The following is a 21,809-nucleotide window of genomic DNA, read 5'->3' on the forward strand; positions in this document are numbered from 1 at the left end:
ACATTTAGTGAGAGGCTTTGGTGAGAGATAATCAGCAGCAACACATCACATGACCTCAGGACAGCCTGAACCGCTCTGCATGGAAAACAAACGCACCCACAGAGAACAGATACAGAATAGCAACATTATTATTGGCCCACATCAGGATGTTAACACATTACTGCCCAGCCCTCTGGCGAGATCCTGGCGCTATAGTGCCAGAGAAATCCGCGAAATCGCTGAATTCAGCGGTGTTATTTCTTGATAACGGACCGCTCCGCTCTATAACAGACCGCTGCCTAATCAAACCCTCTGAGCACCAGCTGAGCGGCTGCGCCCTGCTTGATTTACTGCTGTTTGACACATGACAGGCATGTAAACACTAGTAGTGACACACAATGTCATTTACAGCTAAACATTGCTCTCAAAAATGTTTTTTGAAAACATTTGAGCTAGAAATAGACTAGCAGTACCGGAAAATGGATTCTATTTGATCAACTCACTTCCTTGTTGCTCCAGCCCTGCCGCTGGGCAGACGCAGCCGGCGCGAATACTTTTTTTGTTGTGTTTTTGATCAATTTATGAATATAGGTAGCCATGTAATGAGCGGGATAATGTCTGGCTACGTGGTCATTGTCGGGAGATAATTCACCTTCAGGGTGGTCATTGTCGGGAGATAATTCACCTTCAGGGTGGTCATTGTCGGGAGATAATTCACCTTCAGGGTGGTCATTGTCGGGAGATAATTCAAACGCGGGCTCCCCCAGAGTTAGTGTCGAAGTGTCCTTGAGCAAGACACTGAACCCCTAATTTCTCCTGATGTGCTGGTTGGTGCCTTGCATGGTTTGTCAATGGGTGAATGTAATGCACAATCTATGTAAAGCGCCTTGAATAAAGGAGCTATATAAATGCACAATTTACCAAAATACGCCGGTCAACACATCAGGTCCAGATTTAACCAGCCTCCACTGGAGGGGGCAGGAGAAGGTTGTCTTTACTTATTCATTTTGTGGTTTGGGGGGAATTAATCCCCTCAAATATTTATATCGGTAAGCTACTTTGAATGAGGGACGTTATACGGTTGGAATATCAGGGCAGAGCATCGTTCAAGTCGGCCGGCTAGGTGCAGAGAGCGGTCTGACTGAGCGTTTCAGTTTTTGGATGATGAAATGGTGTTGGCTTGGTGGTGCGACAGTTGTGGTTAAAGGAGAATTCCATGCTAGAAGGCTTTCTTACCTTTCTTTGTAGTTGTTACGTCCCCACCAAAGAGGTCCAGGTGTTTTTTGTGCAAAAAATCCTTATTGGCTATTTCCCCTACCATAAGCCCTCAATTAATTGAATGGGAATTGAATGGGGCTATGGGGTGTTGTGCTAATTCGCTTATTTCCATCGAAATAAGTAGTAAAGTGTGCCGCTTGGGATATTATTTACATTATGAAGAGAGGATATATACAAAAATATAATGATTTTGAGCGATGGAAATAAGCGAATTAGCACAACAGCCCCATTCAATTCCCATTCAATTCATTTAGGGCTTATGGTAGGGGAAATAGCCAATAAGGAGGTTTTGCACAAAATAACACCTGGACCTCTTTGGTGGGGACGTAACGACTACAAATAAAGGTAAGAAAGCCTTCTAGCATGGAATTCTCCTTTAATTTGTAGTGTAACAGTGTTTCAAATAGTTTCATATATAAGCCCTTTAATTTGAAATATCTTTGAAATTTGGATTTCTTTTTGCATGCCATTTTTGCATGCCATGTTTGGTGGGGCAGTCAGGGCATCCCAACCCGTGCCCTGCATATATCCGGACCTGCACTCACTTACACGCTATAGAGACAGGAGTCTGTGAGGGAAGAAACGATGATCACACTATAATATATTTCTGGTTAAGTTTGTGCTATATGTAAATAAATACAAAACGACCATTATTGATCTTATTAGTCTATAGTTGGCTACGATACTCACAGCTAGGAATGGGAAGTGAGTCCATTATTTCCACCTTCATTGTACCAGTGTTGTTTATGGCAGCACATTTTGATTTTAGTTTTAGTCATAGTCTCTTGAATAGTTTTCATTCAGTTTTAGTCACATGGAATGTTTTAGTTTTAGTCTAGTTTTAGTCGACTAAATGTCATCAGATTTTAGTTGACTAAATCTACAGTTGATTTAGTCGACTAAAATGTATTTAGGCGGGCCTTGATGCCGTTTTACACTGAAAATACAATCTACAAGCTCAAGCTTGTAGATCTGCTATTTTCAGCATGCAACCCTTGTGTAAAATGACTTGTGTATTTTTCTTATACTGGATCTCTTGTCCACTAGTCCCGTCCTAACATTTTAGTCTAGTTTTTATTTGTTGACGAAATTGTCGATATATTTAGTCTTAGTTTTAGTCATCATAGCTTGCTTAGTTTCCATTTAGTTTTCGATAGTGAAAAAAGGTGGTCAACGAACATTTTTCATCTTGGCTTTAGTCGACGAAAACATTGCATTGTACATGAGTACAAACACATCTTTACACCATGGCGCTGTAAAATGCTTTGGATTAAAGCCCCAGGTCTAGCATATAGTGTCGTCTTAACCCCAGACTAGTTTAATCAAAAAGAAGACAGTCACAAATGGTTTTCATGCATGTCCCAGCATGTTTCTTTTTAATAATAATATTAAAATGGATGATAAAATGGATAAGCCAGCAGCACTTTCAGATGAGCCGATAGTGTAGGATTACGATGGGGTGCATGTATACGTTGGTTAGACATACTAACAGTTACTAACTATTAGTTCCGACAACTAATCCGTGGCTCCCTGTGTGTGGCGGGTTACAACTAACCCGTGGCTCCCTGTGTGTGGCGGGTTACAACTAACCCGTGGCTCCCTGTGTGGGGCGGGTTACAACTAACCCGTGGCTCCCTGTGTGTGGCCGGTTACAACTAACCCGTGGCTCCCTGTGTGTGGCGGGTTACAACTAACCCGTGGCTCCCTGTGTGTGGCGGGTTACAACTAACCCGTGGCTCCCTGTGTGTGGCCGGTTACAACTAACCCGTGGCTCCCTGTGTGTGGCCGGTTACAACTAACCCGTGGCTCCCTGTGTGTGGCCGGTTACAACTAACCCGTGGCTCCCTGTGTGTGGCGGGTTACAACTAACCCGTGGCTCCCTGTGTGTGGCGGGTTACAACTAACCCATGGCTCCCTGTGTGTGGCGGGTTACAACTAACCCGTGGCTCCCTGTGTGTGGCGGGTTACAACTAACCCGTGGCTCCCTGTGTGTGGCCGGTTACAACTAACCCGTGGCTCCCGACATTATGTGTGGCCGGTTACAACTAAACCATGTCAGGTTAAAACGAACCCGTGGCAGTTTACAACTAAACCATGTCAGGTTAAAACGAACCGGTGGCAGTTTACAACTAAACCATGTCAGGTTAAAACGAACCGGTGGCAGTTTACAACTAAACCATGTCAGGTTAAAACTAACCCGTGGCAGTTTACAACTAAACCATGTCAGGTTAAAACTAACCCGCGGCTTCCTGTGAGGTTAGTTTTAGGTTTGGGTTTTGCGTATAGGGTTTAGGGTTTGGGTTTTGGGTTTAGGGTGTCGGACTAATGCCCGTCGGACTGTTAGTGCGTCGGACCAAACACACATGCACCCGATTACGACTGGCCATAGAAATGATTTAGCAGCTCATGGTTGCAGCCATAAGATGGCAAAGTGAAAGATCCCATACTAGATGCAAACAAGATGAAGTCACGTTGAATAAGAGAATCGCATATAGACCAGAGCACATTAGACACTAGCTTAGTTTGACTGTCCAAAACAAATGGCTGTACCAACTGTATTGTACCATCAGAAAGCAGCAGCAGTTAGAAAATAAAACAACTAAATATAATCCAGTATCCTAAGAGTGTTGGTCATTGTTGAAGTATCCAGTGGTGCAAAGAGTACTCGGATGTTTTACTTAAGTAAAAGTATCAATGCTGCAGGACGGTGTAGAAATACAGAAATCTAAATTGACTTGAGTAAAAGTACAAACGTATTGGTATCAAAATGTACTTAAAAGCACAGAAGTAAAAGTACAGAATGTCCAATTTCACAAGTTTTCAATTTTCTTTTTGAAAATAGCAGTTCACAATGCGTGCACTTGAAGATCACCAAATGGCCAAAATGTATAGAGGATTGAAGTGGTTGGTGTATGTTTTGTAATAAATAGTAATCAAAATCTACAAAGTAACTAGTAACTAACGTTTGCAAATAAACGTAGTGGCCTAAAAGTACAATATTGGCCTCTGAGATGTAGTGCAATGCTTAATCATGGATCGTCCTTTTGTTTGAAATGTACCCATTCTGTATAACGGTGAAATTTAAATATTGGAAATTTGGAACTACTCAACTATACATACCTCAAAATTGTACTTAAGTAAATGCACTTAGTTAGTACTTTCCACCACTGGAAGTATCTCATTCATTTCATTCTTTAGGTACTTTCCTTTTTTGCCAGTAGTCATTTGTAAAAGAAAACATTTATTTTTTTGGAATGATTTGGTCTGATTTGTGAATTATCCTACTGCTCCTCACAGTCCACTTTTCCTCCAAAATTACTTTATATTCTAGAACTGGTTCCGTTTAGAACCTTGGAACCGCCGGCCATTTTTCTTTTTTTGGTTCCAGTTCTGAAGCAGCTTTTCAGGTATTTCTGAACCAGTTAATTTTAAGTGGAAACACTCCTGTAAAGTAAGTAAGTAGCCTTGCCGAGCCATGGGGCCCATAGGGGCAGGAGCCTATCTCCTGTTTCTGTAGCGTGAGGCAGCTTGATGTACAAGTACACCCCCTGGACATGACGCTAGTATGTCGCAGGGACTTACCCCCAATCCAACCCTTGATGCTGATTGTCAAGCAGGGAGGCACTGGGTCCCATTTATACAGTCTTTGGTATGACCCGGCCGGGAATTGAACCCCCGACCTCCCAGTCTCAGGGCGGACACTCTAAGCACAAGGCCACTGAGCTGGTACACAAACACTCCTGAACTGGTTCAATATTAGTTGGGGCAAAAAGAAGCGAACCGCTTCAACCCGGGTATTGTCTCTCGGTTCCTCTCCCGGTCGGTCTCGGATACTGTAGATAGTAATCTTAACTACTGTACGTCTCTTCACATAATATATGCTGTCTATTCTGGAGCCAACACACACGCCGCGGTGTGTTCCCTTAGCTATAGCTCCACTGTGAGGAATGTGATAATGAACGATTCCTATCTGGAAGAATAACATTGCTCAGGGGGCCAACTTCTACCTTGCTGCGCATTTTAGGATTTGCCTGTTTCAATTTACTTGGGATTTCCAACGCTGTGTGCTGATGTGATGATGTGTTTTTGACTTTAACCCATTTTGGTGTTTTAAACATTGTTATAATTTAGCTATTGAAAACTAGCAGATCTACAAGCTCAACCGAGTGGCTCACTTTTGGTGTTGTCATGTCATCATGTCATGCTTTAGCTATTGAAAAATAGCAGATCTACAGGCTCGGTGACGCACTACGAGCTTGTAGATCTGCTATTTTTTTTTTATCGAAGAACGACTGACATAGAAACATAGCTTTTTCAGAAAACTGTCAGGATGTAGAAGACATTTTTTGAATCTGATCTCAGGTCAAAATGGGTTAACCGAGTATTTCTGTATTGCAGTATTGATACTTTTGCTAAAGTAAAAAAAACTGAGTACTTTTTTCCACCACTGCAAAGTGTGAATCAGTCCTTAATGTTCAGTACATTTTGACCCATAGCAAAACGATTTGCGTTAGGTTTCCCAAAGCATCCGTATATATATCAGACGGAATCAGTTGTTTTGTCATTTAAAATAAGAATCAGCCTTTGGGAAGCAACCCCGCTGAGATGAGAAATAAATATACCTGGAATGATCGTTGGTTTCAACAGTCTGACTCCACATTGAATTGAATGGGAATTTAATGGGGCTATGGGGTGTTGTGCTAATTCACTTATTTCCATCGCTCAAAATTATAATTTCTTTGTATATATCCTCTCTTCATAATGTAAATATTATCCCAAGCGGCATACTTTACTACTTCTTTCGATGGAAATAAGCGAATTAGCATAACACCCCATAGCCCCATTCAATTCCCATTCAATGCAATGCAATTCATTGAGGGCTTATGCTAGGGAAAATAGCCAATAAGGTGTTTTTGCACAAAAAACACCTGGACCTCTTTGATGGGGACGTAACAACTACAAAGAAAGGTAAGAAAGCATTCTAGCATGGAATTCACCTTTAAATGTCAGGGTGGTAATTAGTCGCAAAGCTTTGGGAATCCCACCACACAAACCAGTGTTCCTGGGGAAAAAACAGCCCCATCCATGAATAATACAGTAAACTAAATGATAGAACAGGCATTCCTTTAGTAGTACGTTCACTTTTTAAAACAGAAGCCCAGTTTGCATAAACTATTCAGTGACACGAGATAGCTTATACATACAATGTTTATCCATTCAAAACATTTAATTGATTCCAAATCGAGTTCTAAAAGGTGATGGAAACAAGTAACTTGTGTGTGTTTTCCCTGTACGTACTGTACGGTACAGTACGCCATATCTTGCTCCTCTAACATTATGCAAGAGTGCAAGCAATGAATGAATGAATGGCTGCATGACAAAAATAACAAAGGAAGGATATCTTGAAAAAAACCTATTCGTTGGGTGTGAAGAACAGTGCTCGTTGTGTGTTTTGGTGACAGAAACCCCTTTTGATCCAATCACATCACTTGTATCCATGGAGGGTCATGATATAGCATGCCATGTTAGCATGATATTGAACGTTATACATGTCTGTAAATCAGTGGTTTTCAACCATTTCCATATCAAGGTAGAGTACATTATTCATTCGACCACCATTTGATGAGATTTGGTCTCTCAAACCCAAAACGTAGAATATGATTTAATTGTTGTTGCTGGATGAGATTTTGTCCACATTTCCATGCTGTTTTGATGTTGGTACCATTAGGAGAGGGATAACAAGGCAAACGTTGATCAAAATAACAATTATTCTATACGTTCAGATTTCTTGTAAATTAAGTAATGCGGATGTTTAACAATAATTGAACTCTTGAGGGCGTAAAATGAAACGGACCATTACTGGTCAATTTGGTTTAATTTTACGCGCTCAACAGTTAAAGATCTATGGGTCCATTTGGTTACCATCATTGATCTGGGGACCACCTGAAACCCCCCCCCAAGGACAACTGGTGGTTCCCGGACCACTGGTTGAAAACCACTGTTGTGAGACCATTGGACGGTCTTTCTAGTCCCCCCCCCCCCCCCCCCCCCACCACACTTACTGACTGACCATTGACTGTATAATTACCATAATACCATAACCTCAAAGATGTTGACACTAAAGGATACAACTTTAAAGGCTCATACATAATCTGGATATTCGGTGGTGAGGTGACCACCGAACTACAACATGACGTCACGAGACACGGTGAAGAGCAAACCACCGCCACCGCCCCTAGCCCTTCTCTCTGTTTTTTACTCGCCACCGCTCAACGTTATTTCACCACCGGAGCGGTGGTCACCTCACCACCGGAGCGGTGGTCACCTCAACACCGGAGCGGTGGTCAGCTCACCACCGCTCAAGGTTATTTCAGCTCCGGTGGTCACCTCACCACCGGAGCGGTGGTCACCTCACCACCGAAAATCCAGACTATGAGTATGAATGAGCCTTAAGGGTTGCCCACCTTCAAACTTTAAGGGGTGCCCACCTGCCCCTGCCAGGGTGCAGGTGGAGTTAGCTTTTTCAGGTTGCCCGACCGGGCAAGTGCTCGTTTGAACCGTCTATAAACACAACATGAGATATCTGTCTAAACAACCTGCAAGTGGTCAGAGTGCTCTGGTCTGTGGAATGTAAAAATAAGAGCACTATATTTAACCTACAATGTGCCATTTTCACTTTTGCTACACTTAAAAAATATGAAGTAACAAATGTAAACCCATAGGCATAACAATTGAGGTATGATTTTTTTTTATCGCAACCCCAGAAAGTAAAAAAAAAAAAAAAAAAACATTGAACAGTAAATTCAAAATTTTACCTATCATTTTATATATAATAATGGCCGATTTACTTTAAGTGAGCTGCATGACCTTTGGGCAAGTAGAACATGACCTGTACTTTCCGGACGGGCAAGTGCCTCTGAGACCTTAGTGTCAACCCCCCCCCCCCCTCTCTCTCTCTCTCTCCCTCTCTCTCTCTCTCTCTCTCCCTCTCTCTCTCTCTCTCTCTCTCTCTCTGAGCCATGTGGTCAAGGCACATGTAAAGTCTTACAACAAAGCACCTCGGTCGGGATCCCAGCACTATATTCTCAAAATGAGTCCATAATATAGGTTCTTTCTGTCCTTTTCTTTTTTTTTTATAGATTTCTTTTAACCTTTTTGATGAAGACTTCTTTTCAATAAATAACACAAATATATTCATACATCATCATATATATATATATATATATATATATAGAGAGAGAGAGAGATAGATAGATAGATGGACATGTATTATCTACATGCATTTCATATAATTTAAATAATAATTTATATGTACAACACCCCCCCCCCCCCCCCCCCCCCCACACACACACACACACACACACTTCGGTCACACACATAGCCTCTACGCACACACCCCAAACATCATCCCACCCCTCCTCCCCCCCCACCCACCCTCCCTCCCTCATCTTGTCCACTTGGGGGTCTTCTTCCACCAAAGAGTTTATTTGCGCAGATGTGTGAAATACCGATTTTTTTTTTCTTCTTTTTTTAAAGATTTGACCCGGAATCGATCACTTCAGTAGGTGTAGTGTTTGGTGGCGCGTACGGCCCACCAGTGTCACACAAAATCCCGTCCCCTCCCCTGCCTGCGGACAGGAAGGGAAGTAAAATCCCATACAGGAAAAAAAAGGGGGGTTAGTTCCTCAGTTCCTCAAGCGAGTCATTTTGGTGTGTCTGTCAGCAGCAGCCGCGCACGCGTAGCGTACACGTGTCTTATGTCCTGCGGTGCTTCCTGGACAGTGCGCAGACGCACGACGTGTCGATGCGTATCCACCGCCAGCCCACGGCGCTGCGCACCTGCGTGAGCGCGCGCACGTACGTCTGCACCGTCTTGCACTGCGAGTTCCAGTGCTTGTCGTCGATGCCGCGGCAGCTGCTCTTGAAGGGCTCCGTCCGACATCGCGTCTCGTAAAAGTACTGCTTGGCCTCCTGCATGTTGCTGGAGGAGCGGATCTGCCGCAGCACGGTGACACGCTGGCCCTTGAGGTCCGTGGCCTGCGTCTTGTCCGTCACCCACTCGCTCTCGCTGTCGCACACCGAGTACTCGCCGCGGTAGCTCTTGTGCTCGCCGGCATAGCGCTTCTTCCGCGTCTTGTTGCCGCCGCCGACCCCCCCCTCCGCCGCCGCGCTCACAAAGTCGTCCATGAGGTAGAGCGGCGGCGGCTGCAGCGGGGGCCGGTCGCTCAGCAGCACGCGCGGCGAGTTGTAGCGCTTGTGCTGCCGGAGGAGGTCCGAGTTGAGCATGGTGACGGCGGGCTGGTGAGCGCCGCCGGTGCCCGTGGCCGCCGCCCCCGCCGCCCCACGCGCCTCCTCGGGGTCCGTCTGCTGCTCCTCGAAGGACATGAGGCTGCCGGCGGACATCATGCCTAGAGAGGGCAGCAGCACGTCCCGGGAGGACTCGGCGGTCCGGCCGGCCACCCTGCTGCCGGTCCTTCCTCGGGTCAGGTCGGCTTGGAGCAGTTTGATGATGAGGGAGTTCAGAGGGTCCGGACTGGGCTGCTGCTGCTGCTGTTGCCCCTGGAAGCTGCTGTCCATGTTGGTTGCCTGGATGGTGTAGAGGTACGTGAGGACCATCACGTACAGCAAGATGGACATCACTAGATTCACCTGTAAGATCTGTGGAGACACGGAGAGACAGAGGAGACGCATCGTGTTAGTTATTGGCAGAGGTCTGAAAGATCTCGGGTAGCTGTGCCCGTTGGGCACTGGCCTACTTGGAACGACAAAAGTTTGGAAATGCTTGCCCCACCCAGAACCCAGGAGTTCTTTGTCAGGCATGCCCAAATACAGTATGGAGTCTATGCAGATGTCAGAATGATGTCATAACAGGCCAGCTTCATATATGAAGATATAACGGGTGATCAGGTGCAGAGCCCGGGCAGAGGCCTTTTGTGGCGTTTCTGGACAACCGTGGGTCCGACCGACTTGAAGAATAGCACTGCACACCTGCACACAGCAACACCAAAAGGGGTTCCCGCCCAAAATGGGTTAAGAAAAAAACAACAACCGCAAAATAAGAATAGAATGCTTAAAAACTTATTTTTTTTACTGACAAATTAAATAGACCACAGAACAGCCGAGGGTGTCACATCAGCTTATTCCTATATCAATTTGTGGTATGCTCACATTAGTTTTGGTTCACTGTACATTATTCACTGTACACATTTGTACGTTTGAGAAATACTCCAAGTATGTGTAACTAAAAACCTTTACTCTTCTTGCTAAGACGTGTGTGGTTTAGTTCAGTGTTGTAATGTGTTTCCACTGAACTCAATCAGCTTGTCAGCCGTTTGGTTTATGTTTCAATGTCAACAGGCGCTGTGGGAATCTTTGATCTGGTCTGTGTGTGTGTGTGTGTGTGTGTGTGTGTGTGTGTGTGTGTGTGTGTGTGTGTGTGTGTGTGTGTGTGTGTGTGTGTGTGTGTGTGTGTGTGTGTGTGTGTGTGTGTGTGTGTGTGTGTGTGTGTGTGTGTGTGTGTGTGTGTGTGTGTGTGTGTGTGTGTGTGTGTGTGTGTGTGTGTGTGTGTGTGTGAAGTTGTGATGTGTTGCTACATGCACAACATTGCAGGGAAAAACTCATAACTCTCTCTAATGATACAAGGGATTGCTTGGCATGAACTTTCACAAGTAGCCTATGGAGTAAAGTCTGACACACACACACACACACACACACACACACACACACTCTGTGTCTCATTGGAGGTCTGTGGACAGTTCATAAACCTGCCTACCGCCAGTGACATCATCGGTGGGAATGCCAAGCTAATGGAAACTACAGTCTTTTCTCTTCAGTAATCCACAGCAACATCAGTGCCTTTTGTGAGGGGTGTCCCATTGACAATGAATGGACGATTTTACGTCATAGTGTCTGAGCTAATTGACACAGGTCTCCATTTTCATCACCGCTAAACCCCTTATCCCTAAACTACTACTACTTTTTTTTTTTTTTTTACTATTTTGCTAAACATGTTTGAATAGTTAAAATGGCCAGTCTACAAGCTCACAACGTGTCAATGTAGATTGGCTAGTTGAACTATTCAAAAATGTTTTTCATTTTCATTTTATTTTGCACCTTTTATTTAGTTTTTCAAAATAGTAAAAAAAAAAAAAGGCAAAGAAGTTTAGGTATAAGGGGTTTAGCCGGTGATGAAAAGGCAGCCCATAGTGTCTATATTACGCCATGATGATGTACGATGATAAGAGCGCCACTCACTTCACAGTCGTGATGTTTTTTTAGGGATATCTGGATGTTACTATTGGACTATTGGACTATATAGAATCTCTTTCCTTCCTCTTCATGTCAGCAACAGTACGAGTGCCTGAAGGCCCCTTCCTTCTGCTCAGGTTCTGACACGCTGCTGCTTTGTGACGTGCATTTCTGTCCCTCGTTAGCAAGTAATTACAGTAACAAACTAGAAATGCACTCTGTCGAGGTGCCAACTGCACACAAGTAGGCCATGTATGGATTGCGCACAAGTAGGCCATGTATGGATTGCGCACAAGTTGTGTGAAGTTGGAAGTTGGTTATTGACCTTATACCAACCCTGAAACATACCTTAGTTACGCCACCATCAACAGCCAATAAGGGACCACCATTCTTACCCATGCACCGTAGTTACGTCATCAAGAATGGTGGTCCCCCATTGGTCGACGGACAACACGGACATACAGTACGCACACAGACATACGCAGCCGATTACAGCACTTGCACACTCTGCTTGCACAGGTGATGATGAAAGCATTTAAGTCCTCTTTACATGCTATCAGTACATGTGATGATGAAAGCATTTAAGTCCTCTTTACATGCTATCAGTACATGTGATGATGAAAGCATTTAAGTCCTCTTTACATGCTATCAGTGCATGTGACGGTGTGCATGCGGAACAGAGCATGCTTGCATGATACTTATAGCAACAACACACACGCACGTGCACACACGCACACACACCAGTTATGTTCTGCATGTGAGGTATAGTCGTAACAAGAAAGACTGATTTATACTCTGTTGTGCAGCGGTGTCACTCGCTGAAGAAAACAGATCCACAAGTCCACAATGTGATTCATCAAGTTTAAGGCCGAATACTTTATACTCCCAAGTGCACATTGTAAAGTTTCATCATTATGAGCCACCTGGTATGGATGTTTGTCTGCTGCAACAACTGAAGATTTGTTTGAATATTGCTGGACAACCACTTCAATGGACTGGAACTCACTTATGCTTCTTATGCATAGGCGGCGGGTGAGTTTTACCTTTGGGTATAGGCTACAGAATTGCGTTGGGGGGGGGGACCGCCGCGGATTTATTTATTTCCCAAATGGTCTAAAAATGAGTTATTTAGCATACTTTTACCAATGAATTAGCCTATACACAGACAACGACTGATCAGCCTATTTTGGACGATATGGGTCTTTTCTCGAGTCAATGTGTAGTCTCACGCCAGGGCTCCACCGGGCGCGTTGCGTCTCCGTTGTGTGACGGAAACGCGACGCTGACGCGCCCGGTGGAGCCCCGGTGTCACTAGTCTGTGTAGATTACCCGGCGGTGTTGCTGCCCCTCCCGGCTCATGGCTCTTCACAGACGGCACAGAGACAGCAGCCACTCCACTGAACGTGTCAGTGTTGCTGCAGTGGTGTGAACTGTGAACCTTGCGGGCACTGGTGGTGCTGAGTTCTGACAGACGACTCACAGGAGTCACAGCTTTTTCTTCTGAATTACTTTCTTTGCCTTGAAAAATACATTTTGCGTTTTGCTGTTTCCCAAAACAAACCAGCGCGCGCTACTGTTTGCTACAAAGCGACTGGAAGGACGAGGTTTACAGACATACCAATAGTAGCCAATCATATGCTGATTAGGCCAGTTGCTGTATAGCCTACCTACCTGATCAGCGATCACCAGGGAGCAGCGACAACACACACACACACACACACAATAGCCTTCTATATAATGCTGCGCACATATATTATATATATTTAAAAAAATACCCAGCATAATTTTTGGGAAGGCTAAGCCTAAGGCATAGGCAGCTCCCGGCAGGATCCGCCGGGAGAAACTAGGCGAAGCTGCGCAACATGAGACTAATTAATGAGAGAGAGAGAGAGAGAGAGCGAGAGAGAGAGAGAGAGAGAGAGAGAGTGAGAGTGAGAGTGTGCGTGTTTGCGTCAATTTAACAAAGGTGCAGACGATCAGAAATCAGCAGAGAGTGATCGACGTTTGCGCTACTGTATGCCGTATTGAAGTGGACTAGACCCCAGACTTTTGTTTTTTCTCCCTGGAAATAAAAAACGTCTGGGTTTCCGAGGCTACCACTTCAGAGACTCAAGGATAACAGCATCAATATAGGTTGCTGCCTTCAGGAAGGAGATATTGTGTCTCAGCATACAGTTAGGTCAGACTAAAGAGGTCCTTTGTCCATCAGTCGACTTTGAGGCTCACTCAGGAGTTTGGCCAGGACTAGACTAGACTTGTCTTTGGTTTTATGTATACGCATAGTTTTGTTTTCTGTGTTATGTCAAACGTGAGTATTATGTGTCGCAGGGTCGCAAGACAAATTTCAGTGCGACCTGACAAAGTACTAAAATATATATCGGCCATGTATCTATCTCCTGGAAGCCAACTCGTCATATGGAATGTAATGAGTTAATTAAGTAGGTGTTCTGTACGTGTGTGTGTGTGTGAGTGAGTGTGTTTTAAATTTAGTCAATTGTAAAAAGTAATCGATAATTATTATTTCAGGGATGTCCATATATGGGTATAACAGGAACACATAGTGTAGTCACTGTAGTGTGTACCTATGCTTACAATTTAGGGTATTTAGCAGATGGGAGGGATTTACAGTAAGCAAGAACAACACATGGTAATACATCAAATTACATAGAAATAGTCCTCAAGAATCATACGTAAGCTAAGAACCTAACATCCGCCTAACAGTAGAATATCTGTACAATGACACTGAGTATACACTATAGAGTGCTGTGTCTACATAACATGCTATCTAACCCATCTAGACCTGAGGACGATTCTACAAATGTCTTCTAAAAATCATGACAGTTTTCTGAAAAACCTCATGTTTCTATGTCAGTGGTTCTCAAACTATTTCATGTCAAGGACCCCCAGGATTCCATGTAATTGGCCGCCGACCCCCATCCAAAAATAGGTTGTTCCATGAAGCAAAGATTTGAGTTAAAAATGTAATATAAAAAAATAATAGCAGATCTACAAGCTCGTAGTGCGGCACTAATAATTCTAATTTAGATTCTAATGAAAATGACAGTTTTCTGAAAAATCCCATTTTCTATGTCAGTCGTTCTTCGATTTTTCAAAAAACCAAAAGGGGTTCCCGCCCAGAATGGGATAAATTGCATAAGTTGAGCCTTAGCATACGCCTGTGAGGTCGTGGAGTCCACTCAACCTTACATGCTTGCTCCCAGTCGTAATAATAATAAATGTTATTTATAAGTCGTCAGGTGCAGGTGATGCAGGGGCTGCCATGGACGTATGGTACTGTACACGCCTCGGGGGAGGAGGGGCTTTGGAACAGGAAATGAACAACATGGATCTAATAGTCATGAGTTGGAGGATTAAATGGCTGTTTTCCACGTTAACCGATTCTGGACAGGGGTTCATTTAACCCATTCTGACCTGAGATCAGATTCATACGAGGTGTCAGTCGTTCTTCGATTTTTCAAAAAATAGCAGACCTACAAGCTCATAGCGCGCCACTCGGTGGCGCGCTATGAGCTTGTAGATCTGCTATTTTTCAATAGCTAAAGCATAACATGATGCTAAACACCAAAATGGGTTCCCGTTCAGAATGGGTTAACGTCTCCTCAGGCTTCTGTGTGTGTGTCCCAGACAGTTATTGTTTTAAGTTGCTTGATGATATCATCAAATAAGATGATATCATCAAATATCAACAAATAATTCACTACAAAATCCAACTACAAAGCTCTCAATAACCTGGCCCCCCCCTACCTCTCCGATCTTCTCGAACCATATGTTTCCCCCAGCTGAGGTCTCGTTTATCCTTTTATCTTTTTAACCCTGTACTCTTGATTGTATCTGTTATGTTTTGCTTTGTTTTTTTCTTCTTAATAAAGTCTGTTCCTAGTGTTCCCATGTAAAGCGCTTTGGGTATTTAGAAAAGCGCTATATAAATTTGAGCTATTATTATTATTATCCATTTTCCGCTGCCCCTCCTATATAAACCGACTGCACTTCAAATCCCATTTTAACCACCATGTCAGCCTCATTTAACACCGGCAAGGACGGAGTTCTCCGTTCAATCAATTACAGTATAGTATCGCCCAGCGCTCAGGACGCGGTGTTAAGTGCCTTCCATAAAAAAACAAGTTGTCCTGGCCTGTCAAACGATGTTTTACTGCTCACAGCTACAGTACAACACCCATAAAAACCATGGGGTGTTTTTAATGTCGGCTGGAAGAGACTAACAATGTGGGTGAGCTGCAAGTTGCTGAGTGGGCATGGTGATAATGCTGTGCGCGCGCAAGATAATTCATGTTATAGACATTTAGAGGTTAGGTTTAGGGGTTGGAGCTTTGTCTCATTTATAGTCTAACTGTAGCTACGTGACCAGGAGTTTTGTCTCATTTGACCAGATAACACAATAGTCTACTTAGCTACGTGACCAGGGACGTGCACTATAGGTGGTGCTATAGAGCATCTGCCCCTTTTCAAGGTCAAGGTAAACTTTATTGTCCACAAGGGGAATTTGTCTTGGGGGGCTTTCACCCCACACCTTGCATGCAGCCACACATAAAACATCAATGACAAACACAAATACATTACAGAGGGAGACACACCATTACACACATGATGTTGATAATATAGCCTCACACAGTTACTGCTGTTTCAGAGCCTCGTTCAACATCTTAGTTGATGCTGGTGTACAAACGTTTTTTTTAATTTTAAATCTGACATACTTCCACTTTGGTTCTTTGTGTCTCAGAGGGGCAGAAGTACAGTTCTGTACAGCAATGTGCCCCTTTTTGAAAGTTTGTTTTTGTACAGTTTGTTCATTTAATTTTAGTTTTGTACAGTACAGTATGTGTCACATGGTGACATCGATCAATTCTGGATTAAAAGCTTCTAATATATCGTGAAGGTAAAGAAGAGGCACTCTGATCCAGTGAAGTGAAAAAGCCTATATTATATTTTACAGCATGGCAAAGATAATTTAAAAAATCACACCCGTGTGAACTGGTGGTGCAACTCCCCCCCCCCCCCCCCCCCACCTCTCTCTCTCATTAGCGGGCAACAGTGCAGCACTATCCCTCTCTGTTTCTGGCACAACAGCGCCCCTACTGGTACCCATAGTCATATACTGGTGCTCATTAACGTCACAGACACACATAGGTGAACACGGACATTGCTGTTCCTTGGAGTGGTTGCACCACTCAAAAAAAGGGGAGACCAACGCGTTTCGGCTCTACGCCGTTGTCAGGGTCCCATATTATTTATGTCCCAAAATCTATAAATCTCACACACTGTTAACCAGTTCTGACCTGAGATCAGATTCTATAGATGTCTTCTACATCCTGACAGTTTTCTGAAAAAGCTATGATTTTTCTAAAATAGCAGATCTACAAGCTCATAGCGCGCCACCGAGTGGCGCGCTAGGAGCTTGTAGATCTGCTATTTTTCAATAGCTAAAGCATAGCGTAATGCTAACACCAAAAGGGGTTCCCGGCGATTCCATGCGCCGCACTGTCAAGGTGCCCCCTTTTTTTCCACTTGAGCAACGGTGTCAGCCACCGAAAACCACTGATCTACAAGCCAAAGAGAAAGGGAGAGGGAGGAGGTGGTGAGATGAACAACGATATAAAGCAGATTTACGGAGATGCCGACAGATGTTAATGTGGTGGAAACATGAAACGTGCAGATGTTAATGTGCAGTAGGTGAAACATGAAACCACATGAATTATAACGGCGTGCTGCAGATTTAGCAGGATGTTATGATGATGAGACCAAAAAAATGTGAATCTAATTACCGCGTAAATGGTGCATTTATATAGCGCTTTCATTTTGGTACTTAACCCATTCTGGACGCCTGGACGGCCCATATGGGGATGATCTTTATGTCATTTCTAAGACGCCTTCACCAATTGATCTGGCTGCGATCGGACTCTCTCTGATTCACCCAGGGACGTCTGTCTTAAAACATTTAGACCTGAGATCAGATTCAAAAAATGTCTTCTAAATCCTGACAGTTTTCTGAAAAACCTATGTTTCTATGTCAGTGGTGCTCAAACTATTTCATGTCAAAGACCCCAAAGATTATTACCGGTATATGTAATTGGCCACCGACCCCAATCTGAAAAATATGTTATTCCAGGAACCCCTCAGAAGCAAAGATTTGAGTTAAAAACATTCGCTCTGAAATAATTTATATTCAAAGATTTGCGCCACATTTTCAAGATTTTTCAAAAATAGCAGATCTACAAGCTTGTCACAAGCTTGTAGATAGTGCTCTTATCATCACATTCCATGCTCATACACACAGAGCCCTGCATAGGAGCGGCTAGCGCCCCTCAAAACATGTGACAACTTCTTTCCACCACTACTGCCTCCAATGTGTTCAGATTCCCTCTTTGTACGCGCCTGTCTTCAGAGTCTGTTGTACCTTGTGGGCTGATATGGCCCATTTAAAAGCACACTTGTCAGACTTTTAGGAATTGTCTATCATGTCGGCTTTTAAAGCACATGTGCTATAGCCTTATCTACATTACCTGGCCATTCATCATTCTGGCTGTCATTTAGCTACACTGACAGAAAAAGCCTGAGGAAGGGAAACATGTGTACGCAGTACAAACATTGGTACTATTGGAGGAGGCATAGGACCCCTGAGGACTTTCACCACCTGTAAGAAGCTGTTTTCACTGCAGTCAATGTCCATCTCTCTGTCTGTTAGCATTCACTGGAACAACATACTTCTCTTAAACCCTACCGTATACTATAGAGGAGCGGTTCTCCAACTGTGGTGCGCGGGCACCTTCTAGGGGGTGCGCGACATGAAAAGGCTAATGGTGGTGCTATGTTTTTTTTTTTAATACATTAACACCTTGAGGGCCCGGGCCTATTTAATCCATTAATAAAATGTGCCCATCGTCAGCAAGCGCCTCTAGGCTGTAGAGTGATGCGATCATCCTCGTGGAGGATTTAATACATTCTTTTTTGTTGAGTGATGCTTGGAGTTGGAGTCATGCCTGGTAAATATATATGCACTGTCTGCAGAACCTTAAGTTTACTTGGGAAATCCAATAATTCTTTTGTTTATCTTTTCTTTTCCCTTCCGGTTGAACCCGTGCCGGAAGGGTCGGCTGTTAAACCTGTCTCCTAGGCAACGCGCAGCACGTAGAGGATTAATTTTTAGATGGTGGTGACTACCCCCCCCCCCCTTAGCGTCTAACAATTGTCACCTCACCCAATGTGAATGTGTGGGTTGCCAGTTGCCCGGACCGATATCCCCCCACAAAACAGTGCAGATAAAATATACTTTTGGAGGGCTTAAGTGTTGTTAAGAGGTGGCGCCCCTAAGATGCTTCGTCGGCCTGTACTAAGGGCCTGCATTCACACACACATTCACATGCAAGGCACCAACTAGCACAGACTGAGAATCAACCTGGGGAGCATTGTTGTGTTGGGAGGGGGGATATGGTCGTGGTGTGGGGGAAAGAAATTAACCTTCCATATTAACTCATGTTGCTGTTCATTGTAACTTATTCTATGACTCAGTAAGCAGACACTTGTGATTCATTATGGGCACATTTCCTTATAATGGTGACTCAACCAGGCAATCCGGTACAGTTTCCCTTGATATTCTAACTCACTTTTCTGTGGAAGTTCTTGACATCCGTCTTCCCAGTAACTGACATTGATGCGTCATCAATTGTCACCAGATTAATTACTGCATTGTTTCTCAACTTGTGGGCAATACAATAAATTCAAATACGAAAAAAATCACTTTCCTACATTACTAAATGCATGGTCAGGGACCACATGCAACACCTTCACGGACCACCAGTGGTCCACGGACCACCTGTTGAAAACCCATGAACTAGCACATCGGGAGCAATTAGGGATAATTCAAGCTTTCCATACAGCTCCAATGTCGGTGAGTTTACAACAGCGTTTAACATAATCAGAAAGGACTTTTCTGTCAAGGCCAGAAAGTAGTTTATTTATTTTTTTACCGCGTAACTTCCAGAGAGTCCACCAGAGCTCTATAGCAGGCTCCCTCCCAGTTTTCACTATGTCTCCAGTAAATATCTGCACAGAAAATAGCCCACATGCAAGCTCAAATGTGTTGCAGTGTAGTGTATAGATCGTCTCTTTTCACAGAATGCCTTTCAGCCCTGTGTCTTTAACCAATTTTTGGTGTTTTAAACATTATGTTATAACTTAGCTATTGCAAAATAGCAGATCTACAAGCTCATAGCACGCCACCGAGTGGCGCGCTACGAGCTTGTAGCTCTGCTATTTTTGAAAAATCATAAAAATGTAGCGCAAATCTTTGAATATATATTCTTTCAAAGTGAATGTTTTTAACTGGTCTAAATGAGTTAAGTACAATGGTAGGAGAATAAGGGCAGGTTTAGGCATGGGGATGAGTGTAGGGTTGCCTCAGGTACACAGCTGTCATAGAGGAGTACTTTAAAGATGCTATCAGAATATCAAATACCGTATGTTTACTTCTGGTATTATACCACTGACTTCTAACTTATTTGCTTTGGAGTGGGAGCACTTTTAAACAAACGTTTTCGGTATACAGTACATTTCTGGAGGAGAGTAAATTAATTGGCAGCTCCCGTTGTTGTGCCGCACGCACAGCTCCCCCGGTGAACTTTTACACAGTTAAAGTGTAGCAGCTGTTCCCCCGCGCTAAAGGATTCATTGATTGAAAATAGTATTTTTATTTTCATGTGAAATTCAGATTGTTTCATCATTATTTTTGGTTGCCTGACATTCCCACCATATCCAATAATATGACTCTGTACATGTGAGTGAGCGGTGTCTATAGTGTGTTAATTAGCACAGCAAATTAGCAGAGAGATAAAAACACACATGCAGTTCAATTTCTCAATAGTTTTACAGCAAGTTGTATCACAACACGTCGCATCACAATGCATTATGTGAGCTTGTAGATCAACTATTCTTTGCTACACTACAGTATAGGCCTATCGCCGTTAAGTTAAGCCCAGATACTTAACTCTTTTTTGCTGCTACGTAGTTGTTAGCATAATTGTAGTTAAGCTGTGGCACGGCTGCGTCCACTTTAACAGGATATGTTTCCTCCCCCCTGCAGCCCCATGCAAACCCTTTGCTATCATTAGCATTAGCGCACACTGTTTACCTGTCGCCAGAAACGTAAACATGTCGGGAGCGACGCGGTACAAAGTCACAATAAATGACATCCAAACTTTGGATGGCTGAAGATCCACCAAGGACAGCTCTCTCAGATTCCGACTTATGGAGGTTTGAAAGTTGAACCGAGGTAAACAGAGTTGTATAACATCCCATAGCTGGTGGTGACGGAGGCGTTGCCTAGCAACCGAATCAATGTTAACAGCTGCTATGGGGCTCAACCACTATACACACGTATAGAGTATACGAGGTGACTGATAACGTCCCATAGCTGGGGGTTACGGATATATATTTGTACGTCACAGAGAAATAATTAAGCAATATTACACGAGAGGTTGTGCATTACCGTCGGACGTGCTAAGACTGACGCTACGCACTCGTATAGCGTCAGTCTGACGTCCCATTAATCCGACACCCATAAATCCGACCATAGAGATTATACTAAACCCTATCCCCTAACCTTAAACCTAACCATAGAGCCCCATACTAACCCGAACCGCACGCGGACCAGCTCAGTGGCCTCGTGGTTAGAGTGTCCGCCCTGAGACTGGGAGGTCGGGGTTCAATCCCCTGGCCGGGTCATACCAAAGACTGTAAAAATAGGACCCAGTTCCTCCCTGCTTGACACTCAGCATCAAGGGTTGAATTGGGGGTATAAGTCCCTGCGACATACTAGCGTCATGTCCAGGGGGTGTACTTGTACATCAAGCTACCTCACGCTACAGAAACAGGAGATAGGCTCCTGCCCCTATGGGCCTCATGGCTCGGCAAGGCTACTTACTTACGCATGCAGAAGTCACAGGCGAGTCTTAATCGTCCATGCAGTCGGACTAACGCATACCAGTCCTCCTGAGCCACTGCCGGCCCCCGTTTGTGCAGGATAGATGTGCAGTCAACATCCGTGTTCAACCCGGCCATGCTACTTCCACTGCACCAAGACCACGTTTCATTACTACAATCATCATGATTATGTTACAAGTTTGTTTTATTCAGGACTTTAAAATGCATTAATATAACCATAACTTTAGACATCCAACATCATACATTAATTTAGCACTAAACACAACAACACATTTCCCTGAGACTCACTGAAATGACCATCTGTGCGAAAACCTTTCAGCACGCACGCA

The 21,809-nt window shown here is 43.9% G+C and overlaps 1 protein-coding gene across 1 annotated transcript in view; it reads right to left on the minus strand.

The window, feature by feature from the left end:
* Window positions 1-9,012: 9,012 nt before the first annotated feature.
* ntf3 (neurotrophin 3) overlaps window positions 9,013-21,809 on the minus strand; it is a gene marked incomplete at its 3' end in the record, with an annotated part of 68,127 nt that continues 55,330 nt past the window's right edge. Inside the window, exon 2 of the mRNA XM_083794492.1 lies at window positions 9,013-9,915. Within this exon, the coding sequence (XP_083650618.1) occupies window positions 9,013-9,915 (903 nt within the window). The remainder of the gene's footprint in view (window positions 9,916-21,809) is intronic.

Source organism: Protomyctophum parallelum (assembly GCF_964188405.1).
Source record: "Protomyctophum parallelum genome assembly, chromosome: 22".
In the NCBI taxonomy this organism is placed as follows: domain Eukaryota; kingdom Metazoa; phylum Chordata; class Actinopteri; order Myctophiformes; family Myctophidae; genus Protomyctophum; species Protomyctophum parallelum.